The 26,089-nt window shown below is 43.4% G+C and overlaps 5 protein-coding genes across 5 annotated transcripts; 1 reads left to right on the top strand and 4 right to left on the bottom strand.

The window, feature by feature from the left end:
- Positions 1-11,467: 11,467 nt before the first annotated feature.
- Positions 11,468-11,817, bottom strand: K441DRAFT_655609 (uncharacterized protein). The gene has a single exon (XM_067647877.1). It carries the CDS (start codon positions 11,806-11,808, stop codon positions 11,530-11,532), a length of 279 nt encoding a protein of 92 aa, XP_067507199.1. The 5' UTR covers positions 11,809-11,817; the 3' UTR covers positions 11,468-11,529.
- Positions 11,818-14,778: 2,961 nt separating this feature from the next.
- K441DRAFT_655608 (uncharacterized protein) lies at positions 14,779-15,848 on the bottom strand. The gene is made up of 4 exons (XM_067647876.1): positions 15,370-15,848; positions 15,008-15,298; positions 14,913-14,949; positions 14,779-14,865 (listed from the first exon to the last, which is right to left on the bottom strand). Exons 1-3 carry the CDS (start codon positions 15,378-15,380, stop codon positions 14,916-14,918), a joined length of 336 nt encoding a protein of 111 aa, XP_067507198.1. The 5' UTR covers positions 15,381-15,848; the 3' UTR covers positions 14,779-14,865; positions 14,913-14,915.
- A 134-nt stretch (positions 15,849-15,982) lies between these two features.
- K441DRAFT_655606 (uncharacterized protein) lies at positions 15,983-17,398 on the top strand. The gene is made up of 2 exons (XM_067647875.1): positions 15,983-16,467; positions 16,539-17,398. The coding sequence occupies exons 1-2, from the start codon at positions 16,270-16,272 to the stop codon at positions 16,965-16,967; spliced, it is 627 nt and encodes a 208-aa protein (XP_067507197.1). The 5' UTR covers positions 15,983-16,269; the 3' UTR covers positions 16,968-17,398.
- A 2,811-nt stretch (positions 17,399-20,209) lies between these two features.
- On the bottom strand, positions 20,210-22,571 carry K441DRAFT_675087 (uncharacterized protein; the record flags this gene model as incomplete). Its single annotated transcript, XM_067650823.1, has 2 exons — positions 20,210-22,333; positions 22,386-22,571. The coding sequence occupies 2 exons, from the start codon at positions 22,569-22,571 to the stop codon at positions 20,210-20,212; spliced, it is 2,310 nt and encodes a 769-aa protein (XP_067507196.1).
- A 2,521-nt stretch (positions 22,572-25,092) lies between these two features.
- K441DRAFT_546589 (HAD-like protein) lies at positions 25,093-25,970 on the bottom strand (the record flags this gene model as incomplete). The annotated part of the gene is made up of 4 exons (XM_067642873.1): positions 25,093-25,583; positions 25,635-25,744; positions 25,792-25,853; positions 25,908-25,970. 4 exons carry the CDS (start codon positions 25,968-25,970, stop codon positions 25,093-25,095), a joined length of 726 nt encoding a protein of 241 aa, XP_067507195.1.
- Between the last annotated feature and the right edge of the window lie 119 nt (positions 25,971-26,089).

The raw sequence follows: 26,089 nt of genomic DNA, 5'->3' as shown, positions 1-26,089 counted from the left end.
CGCCCCTTCTATGCGATTCCAACATCAGCTAGATAGAAAAAGCAATGTCCTCTTCTCGCTTAGAGAACGTAATGGAGTGGTCGAATGGGGAAATTTTCCCCGGCAACCTTTTCAAGCTATCCCCGAGTAGATCCCGCGCAGGTACGCCCAAGAAAATCCAAGCAGGATGTACCCAATTGTGGACAAAACTCTCTACCGAACATATTTCCAGTGCTCCCACAGCAAGTTATGGTTTCAGCAAACTCGCTTTGCTAGGTCCACGTCATCCATTACCTCCCCGAATATTTTTTCCAGCTGCTTGTTTACTTTGCTCATATCCTCATGCGAGCTCGGGCGGGTTTTCTCCATCACAGAATGATCTCTTCTATCAGCATCCAGGTTATTTTCTCTTCCTCAGTGAACTAAACAACGCTGGTATCCGTTTGACCGAATGCTTCGTGCGTGCAGCCGGGCGCTCGTTGCTACATCAAGACTGCCAGCCAGAATTGGTAATAAGCAAGCAAGCCAAGCTGAGCACGCTCGGCTTGCTGGCTTGCAAAATTTTGACACCTTGAGCTTGCTTGCTTGGCCTGCTTACCCGCTTGATTGATTTTTGTATAGAAGTCTTGGTGTTGGATACAAAATTGAGGCTGTGGGCTACTCCAAAATTTCTCCACCGCGGTCTCTTACGTCCCTTATATCTTCTCGCTACTCTAGTTATATCAGGGATGTACATAACTATTAGACTAGTTACATAAGTTATGATTATTATATAATACAACTAATCGTAATCACAATCAACCCTTATAATTATGATAATTAATATAATCACCGGCGGTAATAACGCGTGGGAATGGAATATGGCAATAAAGCTTTAGTTTTAAGAAAGTTACCTTTTAGTTTTTCTCTATAATAATCGGCATTTATTAAAAAGCGCCAAGCCCGTGCTTTTACATATAAGAAACATCCGTGAGGTACGCGCCAGCGCGTATCTTAACGTGCGACCCCAGGAAGCGAGACACCCCCCCAAGCGAGACACCTACCCCCAGATGCATTTGTATTAATAATAAAATCAACAACGCCTCTATATTAAATCTAAATAGCCCAAATTAAAGCGATTGCGCTTCTTATTATAAAAGGAAACGGCTTGGAAGTTTCCGAGTGCGTTATAGGCGTAATTTTGCCCCCAGCGTTAACCAATTAAATAGCTTACCACTATACTCCTCTAAGCCTCCCTTCCAGATCAACTCACTACCAAATTCCTTTGTAGGCTAAGGATTACACCAAAAAACGTATACAAATGTTGCCTAGTCCTAATTATATTCACTAGGGTTTAATACGGCTCTAGAATACAAAGCAACGTCAAGCTCTAGTAGAAAGGTACCTTCCTTATACTCCTTTTAAGTCAACTTTTAAGCAGCAAGCTCCTATTTTGCTAGATCCTCTACCTTTAATTGATTAATGTCTTCCTGGGTAAGGACTCTACCCTTACTTAGAAGTCTCCTGCTACTTTTCTTATCTATTTTAAACTTTTAAAACTTCTTATTCTCCTCTCTTTGTATATGCGCATTAGTGGCGAAGCCTACAGTAGCTTTAAATAGCTTTTCTACGCGTTATAGAATAGGGGTTTCAAGCATACCGTCTAGTCGTTTAGTTGTCAACTTAGCGATCTGATTCCGTAGAAATTTAAGGTCCTATATTAATTGGGGTGTCTTTAGCGTTTGGGAATTAATATTTATAATTAGCTAATTTATTTCTAAGCCTGCAGAGGCTTCTATATATAGTAGGGTCTTTAGAATAGCGGTAGGATTATATAAAAGAAGACTAGTAGCTTTCCAGGCGTTGCAAACGTTCTTATAGGTAAACGCTTTAACGCGCGCTGCTAGGTAAAGCTTTATAAAATATTCCTTATTAACCCCTATGTCGGGAATAAGGCAAGCGGTCGTCACGTGTCGTCACGTGTCGCCGCGGCACTAGCGTGGTGAGGAACCTTAGGTTCCTTACCTACCCCCTAATTCTAAACAATAAGCTTTGCAACTAATATTTACTATATCTACTCGAGTAGCATTAGTAAGTTACCCTATAACACTAACACTAATTAGTGGTTAAATATATAGTTAACTATAGAGCAGCTAGGTTATTAATAGAAGAGATAGTCTTATATAGGGGTGCTATATGCGCTTATATGGAATAGATCCTGGCAATACTGTGCTACCTTAGACTTGCGGAAAACTAATAATAGAAGTATTACTAAGTACTAGGAGATACTAAGTTGCGTCCATTATATAAAACAATCACGTTTACGAAGATTTGGTTAAGTACTTTAGGTTAGAAGTGTTACTAAACCTAAGGTCCTAAGTTAACGTCCAAAACGCGTTAAACAACATCTTAAATTACCTACCTTTGGATAGCAAACCTACGAGATCCTATAAAACCGAAAATCCTACCTATCTTTAATATATAACACCTCGTTAATTTTACCTACTATGGCGTTAACCTATCTAAAGAAGTACGAGAAAGATATTAACCCGGAGATATAGGATAGAGCCGTAATTAACTTTGTAACCGCTAAGCAATAGGACCTAAATGGATTCTTAGTATACTATATAGAATACTATAAAGATAGCGAATATAATAATACTGCGCTATAGTATTGTATAAAGGAGGACTTTATTAAATAGATAAAGAAAACATAGGTTCCTATAAATAAAGATATTATATAGGACTTTTGTAACTTCCTTTAGGAGTATAGAGTATTTATCCCTATAGATGGGGGTAGTATTAGGGATAATATTTAGGAACACGTTATTAATATAAAGGAAGAGCATAAATAGACTTTATAAGAGATTAAGCACTAACTACGCACTATAAAGAAGCTTAAATTACGATAGAACCTAAGTAATATACTACTAGAGACGCGTTCTAACTCTATCGCTCTAGGTATAAGTTCTAATATTTTATATCCATTGCCTCTACCTCTGTCTTTAACTTCCCTATATTAACTAGCTTAACCTATAGCCTTAATTAATAACCCCTAATAAGCGTAAGATCCCCTTACTTCGCGGTTTAATAACCTTTAAACTCCACTAACTAGATTTACGTTACTATTATAGCCTATAATATAATGCAGCCAAATACTAATTAAAGGTACCTTAAAAATGCTTATAGAGCTTATAAAGCTCTATTTAGAATAGGAGAAGAAGTTTAGCGGAGAACTATATAATATCCTCAATTTAAAGTTATGTATCTTTTATAACTGTTACTAGAAGGTTAGACTAGAACCTAATTAATACCATATTGCTTATTTAGTTATACTTAAGGGCTAAGCTAGTACCTTCTATTATAATCGTTTAGTAGGAAAAGGATATAATTTTAACCAAATAATATATGAAATAAGATGCTACTTTAAAATAGAGGAGAATAAGCAGTAGTATATATTGGAGTAGAGAGAGACTACCTTTTTAAGAATTATTGCTATAAACCTAGGTGCCTCTTAACTCAATTATCTTTAAAAGCTCTTTAATTAACTCTAGATAATTTAGCATAGTTTATCCAAATTATATTAAGAGGACTTCAGCCTACGCGATTAAGTTATTAGCGTATATTAAGGTGTTAAAGAATATAACCTTATTCTCTTTAACTCTATAAGTACTTACGAAGGAATATATGCTTAATTAAGATCTTTTATTAGCACTGCCCTACGCTCTTAAGAAGTATAGTAATTTAACGCCTAACTTTAACCTACTTTAATTAACCCGGCTAACTAATATAATTATAACTGGACTGATTAAATATATAGTGGTTGTGGTAGGGGATATAGTAGAGGGTATAATTAATGTTAACTATAAAGTAATCGTGGAGGTCCTTATAGAGGTTTATTTTATAACAATTGGTAGAAGAAATGCTATATTTATAAGAAGCCAAATTACTAGTTAACTAGACACCCTCTTAATAAATAAAAGGAGGTATATAATAAGTTTTGCTAGAGCGTATAAAACGTTAGAAACTAAGAAGTTATTATAGCCTACTTCTAAAGCTTTTTGGTTTAATATAAAGGCAAAAAAGATCTTAAGGGTAAGATTAATAAGGCTGAATAGCTCCTTATAGATATAGAAATTAAGGACTACTCTTCTAACCAATACTTTACCGAGTATAGTGAGGTAAATGGCGTATAAACCGTTGCTATCCTTAATAACTAATCTATACTCCATTCTGTTATAAGGTTAGATATCTTTAATAAGCTAAAGGAAAGTTCCGCGTTCTCCTTTAATAACAGATACTCGGCAAACGTCTTTTATAGTATTATACCAGATACTAGAGCCGTAGGAGTATCTATAGTAGGAGAACCTTAAGTCTAAGCTCTTTAGTAGTTTAATAGTTCTGTCTAGATTAACTAATTAACAGCAGGCTAATATACAATTCGCTTTAGTAAGGGTACTATAATCTCTTTCGGCATAATTAAGGTCTAAACCCTATTAGGATATATTACTTTCTACATTATTCCCGCGAATACCCCGTTCCTATTCTATATCTAAGATATAAATAAATTAGGTATTAAGCTTAATAACCTTAAGAATATACTTATTTAGGGAGATAATCGGGTGCCCATTATACGCAAGTAGGGTTACCCTTAGTTGCTCCTTTAATAGCCAGAAAGGAGCGTTATTTGGAGTTACTTAACCAAGTTAGAGCTACGTTAACTATATCGTTGTTTTGGCCACCTATCCGTTTACTAACTACTTAGGGTTCTTTAACAAGTAGGTTATAAAGTTAAGGTTAAGGCGATTAAATATCTTATAAAGTACTACTATTACTACTAAATGAACTAGAAGTCCCCTAGCCAATTTAAGTTTACCCTTAAAGATAACTATGACTTTAACTTCTATATTATTATAGATGTTATATATCTTAGCGGCAAGCTAGTACTCTAAGTTATTAACTTCTTAACCTCCTTTTAAGCCGTACGCTTTTTAAAAGATATATTAGCTAGGAACGCATAAGATACTCTTTAATTATATTAGATTAATGTCTACCTAGGACCCCCTAATTAAATTATTTACGATATAGGAAAGAACTTCTTATCTGCGGAGTTTTGATAATAGGTAAAGGCAATAATAATTAAGGTTAAAGAAGTCCCTGTTAAGGCATATAATAGTATTAGAAAGGTAGAACGATACTATATACTATTACGCCGCGTATATAAGATTATTTCTTTAAAACTAGAGGGTACTAGTAAAGAGCTTATTCTATAAATGGCTGTTAAGGCTATTAATAATACCGCTGGCCTAGATGGGCTCGTACCTACGTTACTAGTCTTTAGCGCCTACCCTTAAATAACTAATAATTCTCTACTATTTCCCTCTATTATATAATGAGCTAAGGTAATTCGCAAGGCAATAAAGGAAGTATAATATCTCTACGCTACGCGTTAGGTTAATAATGCACTAGGAATAAGAAATGGCCTAAACACCTTAACTACGCTTAATCTGCCACTCTAATCTAAGGTATACGTATAGCGTAAAAAGGGAGGATAGTTAGGCCTATATAAACTTATTATAATTAATAGTTAAACTTATACTCTTTAAATACCCTATAGACCTACTTAATTCCGTTTAACTGTTATTAAGCCTTACTATAAAGATAACAGTTCTAAGCCTTTATAGGATACCCTAGAAGATACCCTAGGAGATGCCCTAGAGGAGAACCACGATTAACGTACCTTAGAAGGCGACTACGACCCTAATATAACTATAGTAGATACGCCGTAACTATGACGCGGTAGAGGTCGCCCGAAGGGATTACGAAACCGCTAATACCTTATTAATTTTAAAGAGTAACTTGTTGCCGCTATTAAGAATAAAGTTGAGCTATTAATGGCCTTTATAATAGCTAAAGAGAAGGCTAACTTTAAGCTCGCAAAATAGCTCTAAAAGGAAGGCCGTATTATAACTTTAGGAGCTCCTTTCTAAGCATTTAATAAGTAGGAGATTAACGGTCTTATTATAAGAGGAGTCTTTAAGTTTAAGAAGTATGACCCTACTAAGTTCGATAGGGTTCGCATATTTAGGTTAAAAATAGTTAATAAGATTAAAGGTAAAGCTACTAATACCCTATTTAAGAAGTTAAGGCTAGTTATTTAAGGTTATAACGATAATAGTAAGGAAGTAATTCTTATATAATCCCTTATAATTTAACGAGCTAGTTAGCAAGTTATTATTGCGCTAGCTCCCTCCTTAATAAAGAATAGAATAGTAGTTTATTTATAAGATATTACCTAGGCCTATACCTAATTAAAGACACGCCTTTAGCGCTTAATACTAGCATACCTTTTAGAGTAAATTCGCCACCAATATCCCAAAGATATGATTATGGTTATGCTTAAGCCACTATATAGAATTATAGAGGCAGGAACTTATTAGTGGGCTACTTACAGTAAGCACTATAAAGAGAAGCTTTTAATGACTACTTCTATATTTAATCCCTGCTTCCTTATTACAGCTATAGAAACTCTATTTAGAATTATTAGCATATAAATAGACGATATAATTATCTTAGGAGATAACTAATTTTTAGCTCTTAAAGAAGATAAGCTAGTAAAGGTAAACCTTATAGTAAAGCTAAAGGAAAGACTTAATTTAATAATACTATTACTCTTTAATGGATATATTATTTCCCTAAATAAGGATTCCATTACCCTACGCCAGAAAGGTTAAGGCAAGAAGATTAACGTTATTAACGTTAATTCTCTAAAGCAAGGATATATGGAGTAACGCGCTTGCGGAGCTTATATAGCTTCTATCTATTAACCTAAAGCTTCCTTTAATCTCTTTATTGCCGCCTAACACTAGGAACTAACTAAGGATAATATTTTTAACCTAAATAAACGTCTTTTCTGGTAAATAAACTATCTTAATTGGGGACTACTCTATGTGCCTATTAATCTTCCTACTATTAAGCTATTTGTGTTTATTAATAGATTGTTTATAAATAATAAAGATTTTAGCTTCTAGCTAGGATATAAGATTATTATAGCGAATAAATTTACTAGAGAGAATAACTTTATAATCTACGGTAATCTTATCTATTAGAGCTTAACTAAGAGTAAACGCGTTATTTAAAGCGTTCTAGCGTTAGAGATATATAGAATAGTTAGTAGAGTTAATATAGTAATTATAATTGGAACTACCCTTAAGATAATTATAGATTAACTTAAACTTCCTATTATCCCTATAATTGTATGCACTAACTTATATTCCCTTTATAAGTGTTTAGTTAAGCTTAGTACTATAAAGAAGAAGCGCCTTATAATTAATATTATAGCACTTTAGCAGTCCTATAAGCGTTAAGAACTCTTTAAGATCTAATAGATTAATAGCTAAGATAACCTAGTAAATGTAATAATAAAGGTAAACCTAAATAAGGTACTAGAGACGTTTGTTAATATAAATACTCTATATATATAAGTTAAAGGTTAGGTTAAGAGGGAAATTTAGAGAAGTTAAGATCTTATAGAACTTTAACCGCCAGTTAAAGTTATCTAATTAGTTAGATTTTTGCTAAGAGCGCCACGCCTAATTAATTTGGGTAGCGGTATAGAGTTCTGCTAACGCTATTCGTTAAGCTGGCTAATTAGGATTTTCTATCCCTGGGATAGAAAATTGCTATTAGCTTGGCTAAGAGTGGTAAGCGGAACTAATATCTTCGCACGAACCCGTATATCTACCTATACTACCTCTTCCCCTTTATTTCTTCTTCTTCTTTTCTTTAGCTTTATATCTTTATATAGTAGCAATCTATAAGTGTATATAGATGGCAACTACAAAAGAAGAGTTGCTAGTGTTGGGAATAAGGCAAGCGGTCGTTACGTGTCGTTACGTATCGCCGCGGCACTAGCGTAGTGAGGAACCTTAGGTTCCTTACTTACCCCCTAATTCTAAACAATAAGCTTTGTAACTAACATTTACTGTGTCTACTTAAGTAGTATTGGTGAGTTACCCTATGACACTAACACCCTATATGGCCATAATAATAGAAGTTATCTACCTTTATACTGTAGTAGTACTAAAGAGGTCCAAAACAGCCTATATCTAGTAGCTGAAGCTTATATATTAAATGAGGTGGGAGAGCAACTAGAACAATCTTATTCGATAGTGTATACTTAATGAACTACTAGGTAACGTGGCTTAAGTAATTATCTATTATAAGCATATGATAGCTTTAAATATCGCCCTTATTGTCCTCCACAAGATATCGCGTGTATATATTATAGTGTTTAATATAACGTAGGCCTAGCAAGTTATCCGTTTAGCCGTTTATTAAGGTCGCATAGGTATACCCACAAAGACGTTTATCCTACTTAGTAATTTAATACCAAGTCTCCTAGTATTATTGCCCTTTCTAAATTATAAACGGAGGTAGGTAAGAGCCGTTGGCACTAATTATCTCTATTATAGAGACTAGCTCTCGTGTTCCTGGTTATAGAATAGTCCGATTCTTTGACCTCTTCCTACTAGTCTTACTATCTACGATTACTCAGGCCGATGCTACAAGACCTAGCATAATCCCTTTTTCGTTAAAATTATGCATAAATTTAGAGTGCTTAATTAAGTATTTATCCCGTACGCTTTAAAAGAACTTAAACTAGTTATAAATAATAACTAGATCATCATTCTAGGCCCTCTAGTAATCTAATTAACGACTTATAATAGTATAGAGCTTATAGCATTGTATAAATCTCTCCCCCTAATATTTGCCTACGACCCTGCCTTCTGCCAAGAAAGAGTTCGCGATTATAGGAAGCATATTAACTCTTATCGGAAAGCCCTAGGACTAACATTCGTGTATCTATTTAACAATTTAATCCTCCTAATAAGAATACAGCAGGGTTTTATGGGCTAGGTGTCTAGGGAGACGCCTAGCAAGACAATAGGCAACAGTAGAGGGAGGTAGTGCGCGAACGTCGGAGGCTTTGCGAATTGACGGCTCAACGCCTAATCCAACGTCTTGTATAGCTTTTTATATAGAGATTTCAGCTTCACAAGAACTTAATTTAGGAAGGGACATCTTGATTTGTATAAGGAATTTCGTGTTTGGGTGTAATTTGGTAGGGAAGAAGAAGACCGCGTACAAACGCGTATGTCTCGCTTGGGGGGGTGTCTCGCTTCCTGGGGTCGCACGTTATCTGGAGCTCCTTTTTAATTACCCTCTACCTGTATTTTTATCCTCTTTATAACGCCTAAGCACGCAAGCCTCTACCTAGAAGCAACTATAAAAAGAAGAAACTGTGACGATCGCCCACCGAGCTAAACGAACGCGACGCGACCAAAAAGGTACAGTGTCGAACCGCATGGTTCGACGGGCTCAGTAACCAATATATGTACGCTTGGCCCCTGTCTTCAGGCCTCGCCTGACAGAAACTAAGACTCCTTCCTTCCTTAGCAATCACAATTCGCGTGAGTTTAACAATGTAACACTGACCCGCAAGTGTAATAGAATCTTGTAGGAAATACTGTTGGACAACAAGCCCGCAATGATATCACGTGATAATACTTGTGGGGTGAACCTCTTGGCAGGAATCTGACCAATTAGACAACTTCGACTGTGCGGTCGAAGTTCCTCGAAATCTCTTCAACCACCTATGTAGAAAATAAGCAATACACAGAGTTTTAGCTCTATAACCTTAATTTAACAGGTTATAAGCCCAGGTTCGCGACTAATAAACTAAATCTAATTACTTTATTATTATTATAATAATTGCTATCGCAATATCACCACATGGACGTAAAAAGTCGGTAAATATTTACCTAACTTACGACGCTCAAAACTTATAATAAGTAGCTATGTAGCTGCTAACTACAAAATCTACGCTAAATATATAAGAGGATCCTACCAAGGACGAGCCTAATACAGTTTATAATTAAATAGCGGCACTAGAGGCTTAGGAGTACCTCTTATTTAGTAGATAATTTTACTATTATTATTATAGAATAATAGAGTTTTAAGAACAAAGTTTTATAATATGCGCATTAGTAGTAGATTAAAAGAAGCTTATTAGAACTGCCTATACCAGCTAAGGAATATATTAAATTAAAAACCTATACTATATAAACACTCCCTATAAAGGAAACTAATTTAATAACGTTATCTTAATAAGGCCTATAGACTGCCTATTATAAACTACCTATAATATAAAGCCCCACTAATATAAGCGATAAATATACCGCCTAAGCCTTTATTTAAAAGCTTATTAAATAGAAAGACTAGCTAATATTTAGTATTAACGTATAAAACTACCTCCAATTTAAAATTATTAAGTAGATTCTTAATAATCTACCACGGCCTTTTCCTAGTACATGAGTGGTAAGGGTAAGGTTGAGTGCGGTGCTTCCAACGGCAGCCATCTCGTCGATCGGGGTAGTCAAGGATGAGGACTCTGTCTATTTTGTGTGGCTCTAGCGCCTCTATATATATATGAGAAAGATAAAGAAATAAGGGAAGGGGGTATATAACTAAAACAGGGCGTTACACAACCCGAATAGACGGGTTGGATATGATCTCGGTTGACACACACCCCCAGTTTTAATCCCTAATAGGTCAAAGCTATATTATAAGTCTTTGCGTGGTGTTGAGTTAAATATACTTTATATTTTCCTTGCTTACCCCCATTATTTTAAACCGTCTCTTTAATATTAACCAAATTCAATTGGTAAATAAAAGCCTTATGCTTTTGCCTTAACAGAGGTTTTGTTAAGCCGTTAGCTACTATTACTGCAGTAAGTATCTAGTTAATCCTAATCTAATTATTGTATACTATAAGGGATGAAAGAATATTTAATTAAATATTTCGCGTTTTATTATAATTACGTATACCTAATTTATAAGGACGCTGGGTATGGTATAAGCTATTAGCTATAAGAGCCCAAGTTAAAAGGACTCTAGATATATAAGAGTTAGATAATAAGTAAATATATTTAGAATATAGAGGGTTAATTTAGAATTCTAAGTAAAGAATTAGACGACAAGGCCGTACCTGGAAATGGCCGCCTAGCTCCCGCCGTTATAAATACCTTCCCCCATTTTCTAAATGCTTCCTCTCCCTTTTCGCCCCCTCCCCCGGCCCGGCCTCACGTTGCCCCCGTTGCACTGGCGCGCGGCTGTGGCGCTGCATGGCTCCGTAGGCGCCTCAGCTCTTGCTAAAATTAAAGGCCGTGACATTACATAAGGTGATCCATGACATGTGGTATCTCTAATGAGTATACGTTCTGAAGAGTAAGACATTTTACTGGTTAGAGATTTTAACTTGTTAGATCCTTTTACTGGCGGCGAAGGTATAGGAGCTAAGAGGAAAGGAGGCTACCGCGGTTGCTATATAAAAAGTAGTGTATCGCGAAATACTAAACGAAAATATGTTAAATAGAGGGTCCCGGTTAAGCCCACCATTGGCTTGCTAATTCGAATATGCGGTGTATGGCTTCAGTCTATTCCCTTGACAAAACACTACATTATAAAGTATATAACCACCAAGGAAGCCTGATGATGCCGACTCCCTCCTCAGCACTCACCAACAGCAACCCTCATTATCTTCCTTGCCATTTCCCTCACAACAACCCAAGCAACTGCCATCCCCGCAGCAACCATCCCCGCAGCAATCATCCCCGCAGCAATCACCCCCGCAGCAATCATCCCCACCACAGCAATCATCCCCACCACAGCAACCCGAGTTATCCCCACAACATCCCCCATCGCAGCAATCATCGCAGCATCCGTTGCACTCACAGCAATTTCCGTTGCCACCATCGCCTCCGCTCTCCTCCTGGACGGCCGGGTCATTCTCCCCCTCATACCACTCGCTCTCCTCATACCACTCACTCTCCTCATACAACATCACCGCGCCAGCGCCCGCCGCTGCCCCCGCCACTGCCCCCGCCACAGCCGCCTTCTTATTTCCCCCTCCGCCATGCGCCCCCGCACCATTCTGAGACCCCACCGCCGGCCCTCTCTGCTGCTGCTGGTGCCGCATCGCCTGCAACTCGTGCCCCAGCTGCTGATTCTGCTTCTGCATAGCTGCATTCTGCTTTGCGAACTGCTTCTGTTGCGTTGCATTCTGCTTCTGCATCGCCGCATCCCGCTGTCGCATTGCTACGTTCTGCCGCTGCTGCGCTGCGGCTTGGTGCTGTAGCGCTGCGGTGTGCTGGTTCAGTGATGTGGCGTGGTGGGCGATTTGCCGGCTTTGATTGTCCTGTCGGCTGCGGAGGTGGGCGAGTTGGTTGGGGTGGGTTTGGTGGTTTCGCTGGTGGGGTTGTAGCTGTGGATAGGGATGTTGCGGTTGCGGTTGGTATTGCATTTGCGGTGTTCGGCGTGGTTGATGTGTGTATAAGTGGGCGGGGGCCGGGGGGGTTGGTTGCGCGTGCCTGTTGTGGACGGGCCTGCGGTTTGGAGCCATTTGGTTTGGATTAGGGTGGGTTTGTGAGGGGTGCGGGTGCTAAGACGTTGAAGGATAGAGGATTAAGTGGAATGGATAGATAGAAGTACTGAGAGTGGCAGCTCCGCTACCTTGAGTATACCTGAGATAGATATAAATATGGAAAGAGTTAAGTAGAAATGTAAAGATTCTGAACGACTAACTCTGTGGAAGTAGACATACAATCCTCTCCGGAGCCCTTAGTCTGGCGTTCTGCTTACAGACCTAGCCAGCCCTCTTATATCTGCCTTTGCCCTCCGTTCCGCCCTCCTCCCGCCCTATCCTAGGTCTTACTGAGCTTTACTTACTCGCCCACTCCGCCTGCCAAGTCGCATCCATCCCCTCCCTCTGTGCCTACCTGCCCAATGCTGTGCCACCTCCTGCGTAGCCCAATCCCGCGCTTGCACCCGCTCCCCTTGCATCCACAAACCGTGGTTGTTTTTGAGCCTAGGCTGCTGCGCACCTACGGGCGGCGTTTAGCGGGCTTATATGGGGGGACATTCTCCGTTGGGATGCGGGTATTGGAGGAAAGATGAGGACGATGCATAGCTGAGTGGTGACGGTTAGTGTTGGGTTGGATGGAGGGTGGAGGGTAGCGCAAGGCTGAAGCGTTTTTTGTTTGCTTTTGGCTTTTGGCTTTTGGTCCCCGGCAGAATTTTTAGGATGCCGCAGGGTAAAAGGGATAAGAAGGTGGAAGAGAGGAAGGGCGAGTTTAGTATGGGATGAAGATGGTGTAGAGAATTTGTGGCGTGGAGGCCAATAGTAGATGAGTAAGTAGACGGATAAGATAGTGAATGTAGAAACAAAATGCGGGTTTACATCCTGCGCCCGTTCAGAAAGACACGCTCCGCCGCCCTGGAGGTCTTGAGCTGGCGAAATGCTTAAATGCGCGTTTTTCCTATCCTAGAATGCATCTATTCGGAGCACGCGAGGGAGTGCACACTGCTAGTCAGATATCCGGATTAGATGGCCACAAGACAGGTAGCAGTTTCCAGCCCAAGGCCTGGTCTTTGCCGCTGCTACACGAATGATTGATGGGCAAGTAGAACCAAAGCAGAGCCGCTGCGCTGCAAATGCTACTATAAATGCAATGGACACTGCATGTAGGCAGCGACTAGTGGATCCGGGTTAGAACGAGCAGGACGTGTTGCGGGGTCCGCAGGGAGGCTGAGACGTCTGGATTACCGGTTCGATGAGGATGAATATGAGTGTAGGGAGGCTGGGCGGGCCGCCATTACATGCGCCGGCTCTGAAACGGGCGAGTGAGAAGCAATGGATGGTGCTGAACGAGCTTTGAGGAGGGGGTGGTTCAGGAGTTCTGAGTGGTGAGGGTTAGGAGGCGCTCGCTACAACTAAAGGGGTTGCAAGTTCAGATCAGAATGAGGGCTTCAGAATAGAGTTAATCTGGAGCTTCAATCTGATTCTGAGGCGACCGTTCGGCTGAATTCCAGTTCAACTTGACTTCAGCCATAACTTTTTGATGTTCCTCTAACCGTCCAAAAAACACGCTAAAAGTTACTAAAAAGCTGGCAACTTTACCGTATATAGAATCTGAACTGAGGTCCTGGCGCCAGTTCAGATCAGGAGCTTGAAGCTCCTCATTTGAACTCCAGATTGATTCTGAAGGCTTCAGATTGCACACGTCCGGGCAACCTGTAGAGCCACAGGTGCGTGTCAAATCAGGAAGGAACGTGTTCTTTCTGCCGGACTTTCAGTGCAGATTCAAAAGCGTCAGATTGCAACCGAACGACCCCTAAAGAGAAGCCGGCTTACGCCGAGTGGCTAACGTCTTTAGGGGTCGTTCGGTTGTACCTCCATATTGTAACCGAAATGGAGCTCAAATATAAATATGAGGGTGTCGTTCGGTAAATCTAACGACTTTTGAATATGGAGCTCCTCCATATCGGTAAGCGCGTTAGATTTGCAAGCTATATAGTATACAGTAGTTAAAATGATGTTCTTGGCACTATTTTAATATGTAGCCTTAAGCTCCTGTTCTATATTCCATATTAATATGGAGCTCTCGCATACGCGCCAAAGTAACGACTTCTTGTAATATGGCGACTCTATACGCCCTAATCGCGATACCGCAGTCGCATTTATAATATTATGTTGGTAGGGGGGGAGGGTACCTGTAACTTTAACGATGTTATTAAAACAGTATTATTATTATTTATTTATTACTTAACGTTTGATATGGATCCTAGGTCGGCCTACGCAGACTACTCCGTACACACAAGGGAAAAGTAATAATTAAAATAGTATAACTGTTGTATATAAGTCCATATTCCAACAAAAGAAAACACGAGTAACTAGCAACAACTTTCAACAGTGACAATACCGGCTTAAGCAGCAAGATAAGAAATTCATTTCTAAACTTTTGCAGTTGCTGCACCAGAGAAAGCTTCAGCTCGTGCTATGTTGTACTGTATTATATTACTAATACTGTTCCTAAGATTGAGATCCAACTCACATCTCATAATAATCCAATGGTAACATCTCCTTTGACTCTTGCGTAGATCTCGACCTAATCATTACATTAATCCAATTGTAACATCTCCCTTGACTCTCGCGTAGAGTTCTACCTCAACTTCAAGATCCAGTTCAATCTTAATCTTCAGATTGCTGTCCTTCTCACCCGCTCTCACCGGTCGATCCGCGATTCGAGATTGATGGACCGGTACGATTCTTTTGCCACGGTTGGTGGTGGGCATTGCATCGTCCACAGCGGCGACATCTGTTGCGGTACTTTTCTTTAGGGCAAGTTTTGCAGGTTTACGGCCACCAGTGGGGTTGGGAGAGGCTTCGTTGTCGGACAGGCCGTCTTCAACTTGTCTGGCGTCGTTTTCCTGTGAGGCTCTGTTGAAAGGCATCAGTCATGCATGGAAAAGGGCGGGAGTTGGTAAGAGAAGAGCCGGGCGGAGACTTACACTGGGGACATAGTCACTTGCGGCTGCTGAAGTTGACACCTGATAGAACAGTAGGTAAAGCAATGAATAGATTGGCAAAAAAAGTGGAGAGCTGTGCTGTATAATCTGTACCAGAGAAAGGTAGGCGTATATTTTAAGGAGACTATAGTAAGGGTTTTAAACAATGACGACAGGCCCTTATTTACTACGTTGCCTAGTTTGTTACCGAAACCTGTATTCGAACACTGGACAAATATTGCAATCCATATTTTTTCACTCGTAGAGAGGTAGAAAGGAGAGTAAACAGACTGGCTCTAGTGCGGCTACGTTTTGTTGGCCAGACTCTGAACATGTCTGGGATGGATTCCCACTCTTTTTTCATAGAATGAGACGAAGCATGGAATTTTGTAAAGGAAATAAATAATCTAACCCAAAAGGCTAAGCTGCAGCCTGCAAGTGCTGTTTGTAAGGGCGAAAACAGGTTTATAGTGACGTTATGGTTCATGATAGGTTATAGCAGCGTCATTCGACAGTCCAACCCCAACAACTTGGTAGCTAAGGCGTTTTGAAGTTTTTTTTGGCGGAGATACCTCCGATTTAGACTGAAAGCATCTAAGCATCTACCTGACAATTGGCCCCATCTCGTCGTATCCTTTCGGTGACATCATCCCACACCGCCTACGTGGTGTTGCTCCGATTAGTCAATTTGACATGTTACTCCAACAAATTCTGCCGTCAGCATGGGGTATCTTATCCCATTATCATCATGGGCCGTACACCGCAGTCATGTTCTTAGACAGCAGTGCCAAAATGGTCTTCTCACCGGCATGATTTATCTTGTAAGTCAACTGAGTGCTGATTTAAAGGCCGGTTATAGTGATATTTCTGAGAGCTCTGCCCTCCAGCAACAATTAAGAAGTCATGGTTTTGGGCATTCTTACGGCTATAGCAGCTTGCCCTGCGATCATTGGCACCACCGAAGCAGTCCGTCAAGGCCAAAAGAAAAACGCCAAAGAACAACACAGAGGCCTGAAATCGAATCTCGTTGTTTCTTGCTTAAGTACCTCGCGTGGTAGCAGCGAAATCAATGGAGGTGTAGTAGTATTGCGCAACAATAAGGTGCGAAGTCTGGGAACCGTCTCAGCAAGTAATAAAGCCGTCTTGGAAACTGACTGTAAACGGGTATCTAGCTGTACGTCGCGGTGCCTGCAGCCGATGGTCCAGCCATTCGCTCTGATCATTTATTCGCGGGATATTTCCTCCCTTACCCTGACCAAGATTGGGGTCGCAAAGGGGAAGGGCTAGTCTCTACGATCACCGACGAGCCTCCGCAGCTGAACTGGATATACGTGGATCAAGATACTTATGAGATCAAGTACGGGACACGAGTAGAATCCGAACCTCACCTTGTCGGACCGTGGGATTGTACTAGGATGGAAAAGAGAATCACTTTGGAGGGCTGGGAGGGTTTCATGGCTGTCAAAGAGGGGCAGGGGTTATGGCCGCTCTACTTTGATCGGGACGACAATGGGTTGGAGGGCAAAGTTTTCAAAAAGAGGATATTAGAAGTCGAATTGACGAGGAAAGAGAGGAGGAAGGGGAAAGATGACGGGGATTGAGCCATCTACTTTGACTGTCAAGATGGGATCTCCTCATAGGAGTCATCGCATTATTATTAGGGAATGTTCGGTTGCAATCTGGAGGCTTCAGATTCAGATTCAGTTCAGAATGCGTTGATTCGTCTGCACAGCCTCAAAAATTTGATGTTCCTCTCACCGCTCGCAAAACGTCAGAACAGTACGCTAAAATATTGAAATGGAGCTCTTGGCGTCATTTTAATATGGATCTCGAAGTTCCAGGTTCATCAGATCAATATGAAGGCTTTAGATTATACACGTCCGTGCAAAAGTCACGGACGCGTGACAAATTAGAAAGGAACGCGTTCTTTCTACTGGACTTTCAGTTCAGATTCGATCTGACGGTTTTGTAACCGAATAGACCCTTAGCATTATCACTTTTAAAATAAAAATAAAAAAATCGTATACCTGCCAAATAGGCGCTGGGGCCTTACCGGGGAAGGGATACCACTATAACTACTCCGAAGTCGCCTTATAAAAGGCGTAAGTTAGCTACTTCTACGTGATAGTTTGCCTGCGATCCTCTCCCTTATAAAGCTATTCGCGACGGTAAGAATCGAATATGGTACTACTTAATGTAAGCTTATGGCGACGGATGTGGTACAAGAGGCTTTGGAGGCCTTGGCAGAATCTAGAGAGCAGCTAATACCTACTATACCGCGCTAAGGGTTACTAACTTGACGATAGTAGTAAGAGAGCAGTCGCAAAGGGTAGCTATTTTAAAGCCCTACGGAAGCTTGGGGGCGTACGGAGCCAACTTTTAATTAAAACACCATGCCAAGACTGTACTATATTTAATATCCAATACCTTTCAATATTGAACTAATATTTAATAACAATACCAATACGGCCTCATACTGATACCGAATATTGATAACACCACTGGTTCCCTTCTCCCGCTGCTGTATATATTTTGCTCTCTTAGATGGATATCAGTGAGGGACGCGTGGAATGATGGCATGAGAGCTAGGCTAGGTGGATTAGGAGACGGATGTGTTGTTGTAGGCTTGCTTGAATAGTAAGTGCAACTCCGTTCCTAGATATGTTCATATGGCTACTATAAAGTTTGCTCTCTCTTTGTTGTCATCGCCTCGGGGCGTAGAATCAATACATCCGATATGTGATCCATAATATTTACCACACAGTTTTAGTTTGATGTCTTTCGAGGGCCTTGAGCCATCCTAGGGAAATAAGTTCAAATATTTACAAATTCACTAAAAGGCATTACCAAGGTTTGTGGCGCCATGTTAATAATAAGTCTCTATTAAATCAAAAGTATGTACTGTCCAGAAGGTTTAAGGCATTCCTTGCGAGTGCTAATCGAATGGTGATGATCGAAGCAGTGCCTTGTTCTACAAATGCGTCTAGATAGTAAGTTCGAATGTGGCTCTTGAGATGCAGAGAATCGCTATCTCTACGCATTCTATCACTTCTTCGAGACCGGTAGCAGAAGGACGGGATAGCAGGTTCGTCGGTGAGCATGATCTCGATCGCCTGCTCCATATCGAGGCCTTTGCTGTGAGCGCCCGTGAAGGTCGGTCCCAAGTTGGTGGCCTGTTTTCAGCCCCGAATCCAATAGCGTTGACAGCAAAAAGGAGCCTTCTCATCTGTCGATTGCGACGCCGACTGCTCTCAGCTGCCAGGGGCCCTGAGGATGATCTCGCAGATGGCGCCCTTGACCAAATCGGCACTTTCTTTTCGACGGTGTCGAAGTCAATGGGTACGAAGATGACGACCGATGCCTGTCGCCGTAATAGGAAATGAAGGATGCCGGTTATCAGACCCTGTCTCCTTAGCTCCGCCATCATTTACTCGGTCGATGCCTTGCAGGATCATGGCTTGTATAGCTCAGACAAAATAGCTGCAGGTCCCACTGGACCCTAGCTCCGTAGCTCAGGGTCTGATGCGTTGCATTCAGGCAGACTAGCAGCGGAACAAAAGAACTACCTCAAGGTACCTGGATGTGTAACCAGCGCGATGCGTCTTGGTGGGGCGAAATAGTCAAGGCTAAGCAAGGGCATCTGATAGGCCATGACTCGTGCCGTACCGCTGTTATGATGCTCCTGTTTCCCGCGCAGGATGCAAAGTTGCTGTGGCAGAGAGCGGCGCTAACTCGCGACGTGGCGGGTGGTGGTGGCGAATTACATTCGGTGACAAAAATATTTTCGCTGAGCGCAAGTTGCTTATTTCGGTGGTGGGAAGCCCTACAGTGCAATACCCGACGGGACGCTCATTTAACGGAAACGGGGTGAAATAGGTGAGTTCGAGCTTCGCGAATGCTACACAGCGGTTGTTGCGGCGCAAAAGCAACCTGACGCAAGCCTGCAAGCCCGCAAGCCGCATGCAAATCGCCCCTTCACCCCTAAAGCCCCCAAAAACCTTTCATTAGGTGGCGGTGAGTGCAATGCGGAGTAGACCCAGTGGACCTTGTGGAACTTGTGGAACTTGTGGACTTCATCGAGAACGTGATCCAATAGCTCTGAGGCTTGACATTGTAGAAGACGCGATTTTCTTCCCTAGGTCCCTTGGCGTACATGTGTTCTACAGGAAGCCCAAAGAGATGCTAACTAGAGATCGCGATAGTAAAGGGAGAGGCATTATATGAGATTAGAGCATTAGAGAGCGTCTAGGCATGCGAAACGTGCCTTGTGCATGCCATGAAACAAAGGCTTTCCTTCCCTTCCTTCCCTTCCTTCCCTCCTTTCCTTCTTCCAATCCAATTCCCACCCATGCCCTCGCCAAGGCCTGAGGTGACGATAAAACAAAAAAAATAACTCTTTTAATATGTTGCTTTAACCAATAACTACCCTCAAAATATCCCCGATGATATGTAGCTTTAAGGAGAGTAATTAAAATTAAGCTGCTCGGTGGAGCGACGGACCTGACAAGGTCAGGCGAAGACATTTGCACAACACTTAATCATTTATGAAGACGCCGACGCTGGAAACGACAATCAAAGAATATGATGAAGAGTCCTTTTCCCCCCACGGTGAGATGGAAAATACAAATGAACAGAGAAGCGCGATAAGTAAAAACAATGAGGGCCTCCTCATTAGGGACCGGGTATATCCAAAAGAAACAAGATCCAAACATAGTATGTGAACGATGACCACAAATTTCCAGTGATGGTCGTAGGATGATCCAATCCTCGGTAACGCCGAATTGCCGTGAATGCCTTGAATTGCATGACGCTGCTGCCAGAAGAAGCTTCAGAAAACCGGGAGTCACCGGAAGTCATGTGGGCCTTGATTTGCGAAGATGTAATTTTTTGGCTGCGTCTCTAGAGGTCTTGGAGGTAATGACGTCCGGCCAGCCGCTTGGGGCGGCGAGTACTCGTGTACAAAAAATTCAGGCATGCTAACCGAGGGCTCCTGTGAAGAGCTTGCCATAAAATTCTTTTGGAATCCATTCATGGTCCCCTCTTTATACTGATAACTGTAGCCGAGTTGAAGATCACCTGCGATATTGGCTGGCTGTACTGGAAACTGCATGTGACACTCGTTTAGACCAACATGGCCTGTGTCAGGTAATGATGGCCTCCTAAAGTGTGATGGCTTGGGTTGTGCGATAGCCAATTCATTGGAAGGATGGAACTCTGTGTTCGGTTGGGGTGGAGGCATGAATGCTGTCCGGGGAAAGCATTGCTGGGTTGCAGGAGCTGACTGCGGAGGTGTATCACGGTATAAGGGGGCATTGCTGAAACGAGCTTGATTTAATTGTCCAATATCTAGAGGAGTGGTTGGAGGTGATGTTGCATTCGAGTATAATCCGGCAGACGAAGGCTCCATAGACCAAGAGACATTGAGGCTTTCAGGGCTGCTGTGCTCAGGCATTGGTGCATGACTTCTAATAACAGTATTGCTCTGCCAATAGGGAAATGGGGCCATTTCATTTGGCGTCAGCGGAGTTGGAGGTGCCAAGCTACCAACAGGCCCTACAGTCGCAAAGCCTGAGGCTTGTCGAGCGAACTTTGGTGATGCAGCTGCTTCGGCGAATGTAAAATTTAGGGGAGAGCGTTGAGCTGAGCCCGGCGCAGACTTCTGAACACGGCCAGTGTTCGTGACTCCGACAGACCTGATGCGGCGCAGGTTGTGTTCAACATCGCGTGTCTGATTAGTCCCTGGAGAAACAGGCATGCCACTTGTATATGATGCACTTCTTAGAGTCGAAGAATCCAGAGCTGCAGGTCGGCGTTGTCGGCGACTAGCGATACTTGATGGCTGGGTAGGTTGTTTGAAGCCATCGGTAGACGGTTGCCGGGTTTGAATTCCAACTGTGCTTATTGATTTCGCAAGAGCAGTGGTGGAAGAATTACGGCGTGATAATGCTTCTTCAGGAAACGTGATTGGCGGTTCAAACTCTGAATGACTCGTGCTCAGCTGATGCGACTCATTCTGCTCGGGAGAAGATAAAATTGCCTGGGCCGAGGTGTTGTTATGTTGATACATGTCAGCCTGCTGAAAGTGCTGACCAATCGGGTGTTGCTGACCGGTCCCCCAAAGCGGAAGGCCGTGCTCTGATACTGAAGCTTGTGGTAAGTTGCCATACGGGTGGTCGAAAGAGCCCTCGTGTTGGTTAGCTGGTGTAATATCAGTTGAGGAAGTGTGATCTTCCGTCCAGTTGGAGTAAACTGAAGCGACTGAGTTGACGGAGGACATGGCATTTTGGCCTGTAGACGATTGAGTTGTTGTATTGGATTGAGCGCCGGAGAACGGCGACGGTTCAGAAGAAATTGAACCATTGCTGTCAACTGCCTGAACTGATGTGGAGGTCGTTGTTAATGTCGGGTAATCAAAGGAGCTAAAATCCCCCAGTGGTCCATAAAGATCGTTCGTGGAGCCAGGCTCGTTGGTAAGATTTGCCGGGGTTGAAAACGGGGCATCGTTCACATATGGCTGAGACATGCCCGCCTGGTCGTATGTGAAGGATGGATCTTGGGACAAAACAGAATTCGAGGTGTTGTGCATGTACGATCCAGCAGCAGCAGCCATGACTGATTGCATCACTGCACCTGGGTTATACGACGCTCGCCCTTCTCTTTCGGGGATAGAGCGGAGCATATGAATGTCATATACCTGGTGCAGTGGCATTGGAGGCCCAAGTGGTTCCACGACTGAAGGGCCTTCGATGCTGTCGACCGGAAGGCAGGTCGGACTGATGTCGGCATTTATGGGAAAGAAGTCTTGCGCGGTCTGTTGTGGATGTCCTTGTTCGTTTTGATGTCCGAATTGAGAGGTAACAATTGGTAGACTATTGTTTGTCCCATACACGTTCATATTCATGTTAAACTGGCTCATTTGCTTCTTCAGATCCTGCTTTACTTTTGCTCTTCGGTTCTGAAACCAGTTCTATATTGTGTAAGTCATGGGCAATTTGACTCGGAATGCATCGCCAACTTACGTTGATCTTGTCCACCGGGACTCCGAGACTCTCGGCAAATCCTTTCTTGGTGCTGGTGCTCGGCTTGTGCTGCTGCTGGAAGTGGGCTTCGAGGATATCATGCTGCTCCTTTGTGAGGCGCGGCTTGACGTCTGCACAGGCATGCGCAGGATTCTGAGCATGTTGTTTTTGGTTTAATTCTGTCATGGTTTTGGAAGGACCATTAGGGAGTCGACTCGGATGGAGGTTGTGGTGTGGGTTAGGAGGGTCCCGGTCATTCGCATAGGCTCGCATCGAGGATCCAAAAGGATCCATCCTCTGCGCTCTGTGAGGAGATAATAATGCTTTCTACGACAATTCTGGCGGGTAGAGGGTGGGTCGCAACGGGTTGGTAAGGAGTGCGAGTATTAGCTGGCGTCGTGGGGACGCTGGGTGGATGCAAAGCTGGGCGCGCGAGCTCGCTCCGCAGCGGACGGCGGGATAAGCGGAAGAGAGAGCTGGGTGGTCAAACAATGCGGACAGAAACGAGTGACAGCAATTATAACATTAATACTGCAGCGCAGTCTTCTGGCAAGAACGAGAGAAACGACGAAGCTGGGCTGAAGCGAGTGTGGTGGGCGAGGACTGGGTGAGAGAGGGAAAAAGGTCAGGAGAATGGAGGCGTCGCTGCTACTTGAGCGCAGGGCAAGGCGATGTCGAGGAGCCCTCAGGCCCGAAGGTTACGGGGGCATGGCGGCGTGCAGAGACGACCGGGGGCTGCAAAATCAACCTAAGCCCATTGGCCGCAGCCCCCAAGACACTGCGCATCTCTCCGCTGGCAGCGCCCAAAATAACCCCACGCATGATTCTCCGCTTAGCTTCTGAGGGTCTGGAGTCAGCACGGCGTGTCGAGATGCTGGGAGGGACGGCCGACTTCTGCTCGCCCACGAAGGCCGCTGTTGGCCTACCCTCCAGCGAGCTGTCAGGGCGCGACGCACAGTCTTCGTCACCGGCTCTGGCCGTCGACGGGATCTTGCGCTCTCAGGAGCTTGGGGCTTGCGGTGGCGCAGGGGGACCAAATGCTACGGCATTCCCCATTGGCCACATCGCGCTCGGGCGGCTGATCTGCTCGAGTGTGGAGGAGCTTAGGGGAAATTCAGTGCTGTTCCTTTGTTACGCGAACCTCCATCTCGATTGCCCAGCGATTCTGAAAACGAGTTTCCGGGAGATTCGCAGCATGGGAGACGACAGCGGATGGGCATGGGCCCTGATGGCGAGCAGCGGAGGGTTTGTTGCTGACAGCGCATCGCGAGCACACCATTTAACCATCATCACGAACATTCCGGACTCTGCTTCCAGCCTGCCCGCCCGCGAGCCCATGCCCCGAGCGACGGCCTGGCGAGCCTGGCAAGCCTGGTAACGGCGAGCCTGACGGGCGCTACTGGACTGACTCCTTTTCCCTTTTCCCCGATGTCAAGCGCCAACTCGAATCGTCTCGCCGTCCAACGCTCCATTCATGTTGCCGATAGCCCTCCGATAGCATCTCACGGCGCCTCAATTCCATACCAGACTTGTTGAACAATCAAGTCGCCAGCCGGCCGACTCGTATGCCGGCTCGTACCACTCAACCAGCCTATTGCGGGCGCGAATCTGCACCCTCCAGGGGTACGCTGCGCCTCGGGTCTGGCTCTCGGAAGCCGCGCGGGTTGTCTGGTATCAATGGAGTATCGTACCTTGCAGACTTCAAACCCTACGGCGTTCCGTACCGCCCCAATACGCTCCAACCGACAGTGAACTGGTCCAACATAAGGTTTACCACAGGCTATTCGAGCGTGACGGTTACCCTAAAAGCCAGCAGCTGTTAGCTTCCCCCCGACCCCTCAGCCAAGTAGATTGACCTAATAGCGAGCTTCGTGATGGCCAAGAGAGCTCTACCAGCTGAAAGCACATCGCGCCAGGGAATTGGTTGTAACGTATGTGATGGGGTTTTGACCGACACCCTAGTTTTGACCGAGCTAGCGTACCGCCTGCTATTTTAAGTAAAGTTTTATTGTTCTGCCAAAATTAGAGTAACACATATATTTAAAAGGCGGTGTATCGTGCTAACGCTTACCTAGGCGTGATAGATACAACTTAGGTAAAATTTTGATGTTCCTTTCGGTCAAAACTAGGGTGTCGGTCAAAACCCCATCACATACGTTACAGGGTGGAAGTACAGCCTCTCATCATGCGCTTGAATGTCTCCATATTTCAAATCTCTGCTTTGAATGCTTACGATAGTGACTAGGCAGATGGTAATTTCCTTTGATAAAATAGGCCAGATTAAAGACTGTAAATCGTAACACCAGAGCAACAATTGCCTCTTGTGAGCAGGGAAAATCATAACATCTTCAACTAACATAAAATAATAATAATATTTAGGCCAATCCCGGATGACGTCTGCAATGCGCTGTAGCCTGTAACCCTTCTAGAATCGCGAAAGTGTTGCTCCAAATGCTCCAAAAGTTTCTATGTGATGCAACACACCCACTAAGCTGATGCAGTGCTGAATCCTAGTTCGTGTAATGTAAGAGTACTACTAAAAAAATCCATGACTTCTAGAAATCTTAAATGTCGAAAGAATCATCCGCACGAGAATGTGAATCGAAGTTGTCAACTGTTTCGGGCGTTTTGTTGGGGAAGGTTCCCAAAGCGACGGCCGTGTTGAAGCCGAGGAGGAATCTGGACACCGATCTCACGCCATCGAAGTCTATCCGACCAGGGCATCGGAAATCTCGATCTTGGCCTCTCCCGTGCTTTTTTCCCATTCTTTGAGCTTCACGCTCCGCATATCACGGACGATCCAATCCGCGCCTGCGTCCCTAAGCTGCTCCAATGAATGAGTCGTAGCAAGTCCAACTACTTTAAACCCTGCAGCTTTCCCAGCACGCACTCCTGCCGGTGCATCTTCCAGCACCAGAATTGAAGCGTCCCGAGGGAGATTAAGTTTCGCTCGGCCAAGTTGATAGCATGCCGGATCCGGCTTGCCGTGCTGCACGTCCTCTGCCACAACGAGGTTTTTCGGATGGGCCAGGTTCATGACATCAAACCATCCTGTAACCAACGGCCTCGTGCCGGACGTGACGATAGCCCACGGGACAGAGGTTTGTTCCAGTTGCTCTAGCAATGACCGTGATCCCGCAATTTCCACCGCGTCTGACCCAAATTGCTTCGGGATCAAGCCTTCGATGTGGCTGACATCTACGGTTTTGAATTAATACAGAAATTTTTTTCATCGCTTGAAAGACTAACATTCCCAGTTGGCACGCTCTGGCTCATAGATTTGGAGGACATCAATAGATCTTCGTCCATGGGATGTAGCGAGAATAACGTTCGGATCGACGCCCAGCTCATTTCCTACCCTGATGGAGTCAGCGAATGGCCGTTCACTTTTTAAGCCAAGTAATACTTTTGCCAATGTTTGACTATCGCATTTGTCGAATCAATAATAGTGCCGTCCATATCAAAGAGCTAAAGCCTCGTAAACTTCCGTCCTTGTACAATCATTTGCCCGAAGTAACTTACTAGGCCATGGAACGAGTGGATCTCCGCCTTTGCGGAGAACGAGGTTTCAACACTGTGCGGCATAATGTGTCGAAAGAGGAAGGAGTACAAGTAGTTTTTCCGTTTGATGGTTTTTGGAAAATCTACGATCTGGCACTTGAGAAGACCGGAAGATATACAAGAATAATATATATAATGAAAAA

Source organism: Cenococcum geophilum, assembly GCF_001692895.1.
Source record: "Cenococcum geophilum 1.58 unplaced genomic scaffold K441scaffold_9, whole genome shotgun sequence".
Lineage (NCBI taxonomy): Eukaryota > Fungi > Ascomycota > Dothideomycetes > Gloniales > Gloniaceae > Cenococcum > Cenococcum geophilum.
This window is presented reverse-complemented; position numbering and strand designations above follow the sequence as displayed.

Coding starts and splice junctions, on each gene's coding strand:
- K441DRAFT_655609 (XM_067647877.1), bottom strand. CDS start 11,808: ATGACCCGGCCGTCCAGGAGGAGAGCGGAGGCGATGGTGGCAACGGAA.
- K441DRAFT_655608 (XM_067647876.1), bottom strand. Junction 14,950..15,007: donor GAGGTAGAACTCTACGCGAG/AGTCAAGGGAGA, acceptor GATCTACGCAAG/AGTCAAAGGAGATGTTACCA.
- K441DRAFT_655606 (XM_067647875.1), top strand. CDS start 16,270: ATGGTTTTGGGCATTCTTACGGCTATAGCAGCTTGCCCTGCGATCATT. Junction 16,468..16,538: donor TAGTATTGCGCAACAATAAG/GTGCGAAGTCTG, acceptor ACGGGTATCTAG/CTGTACGTCGCGGTGCCTGC.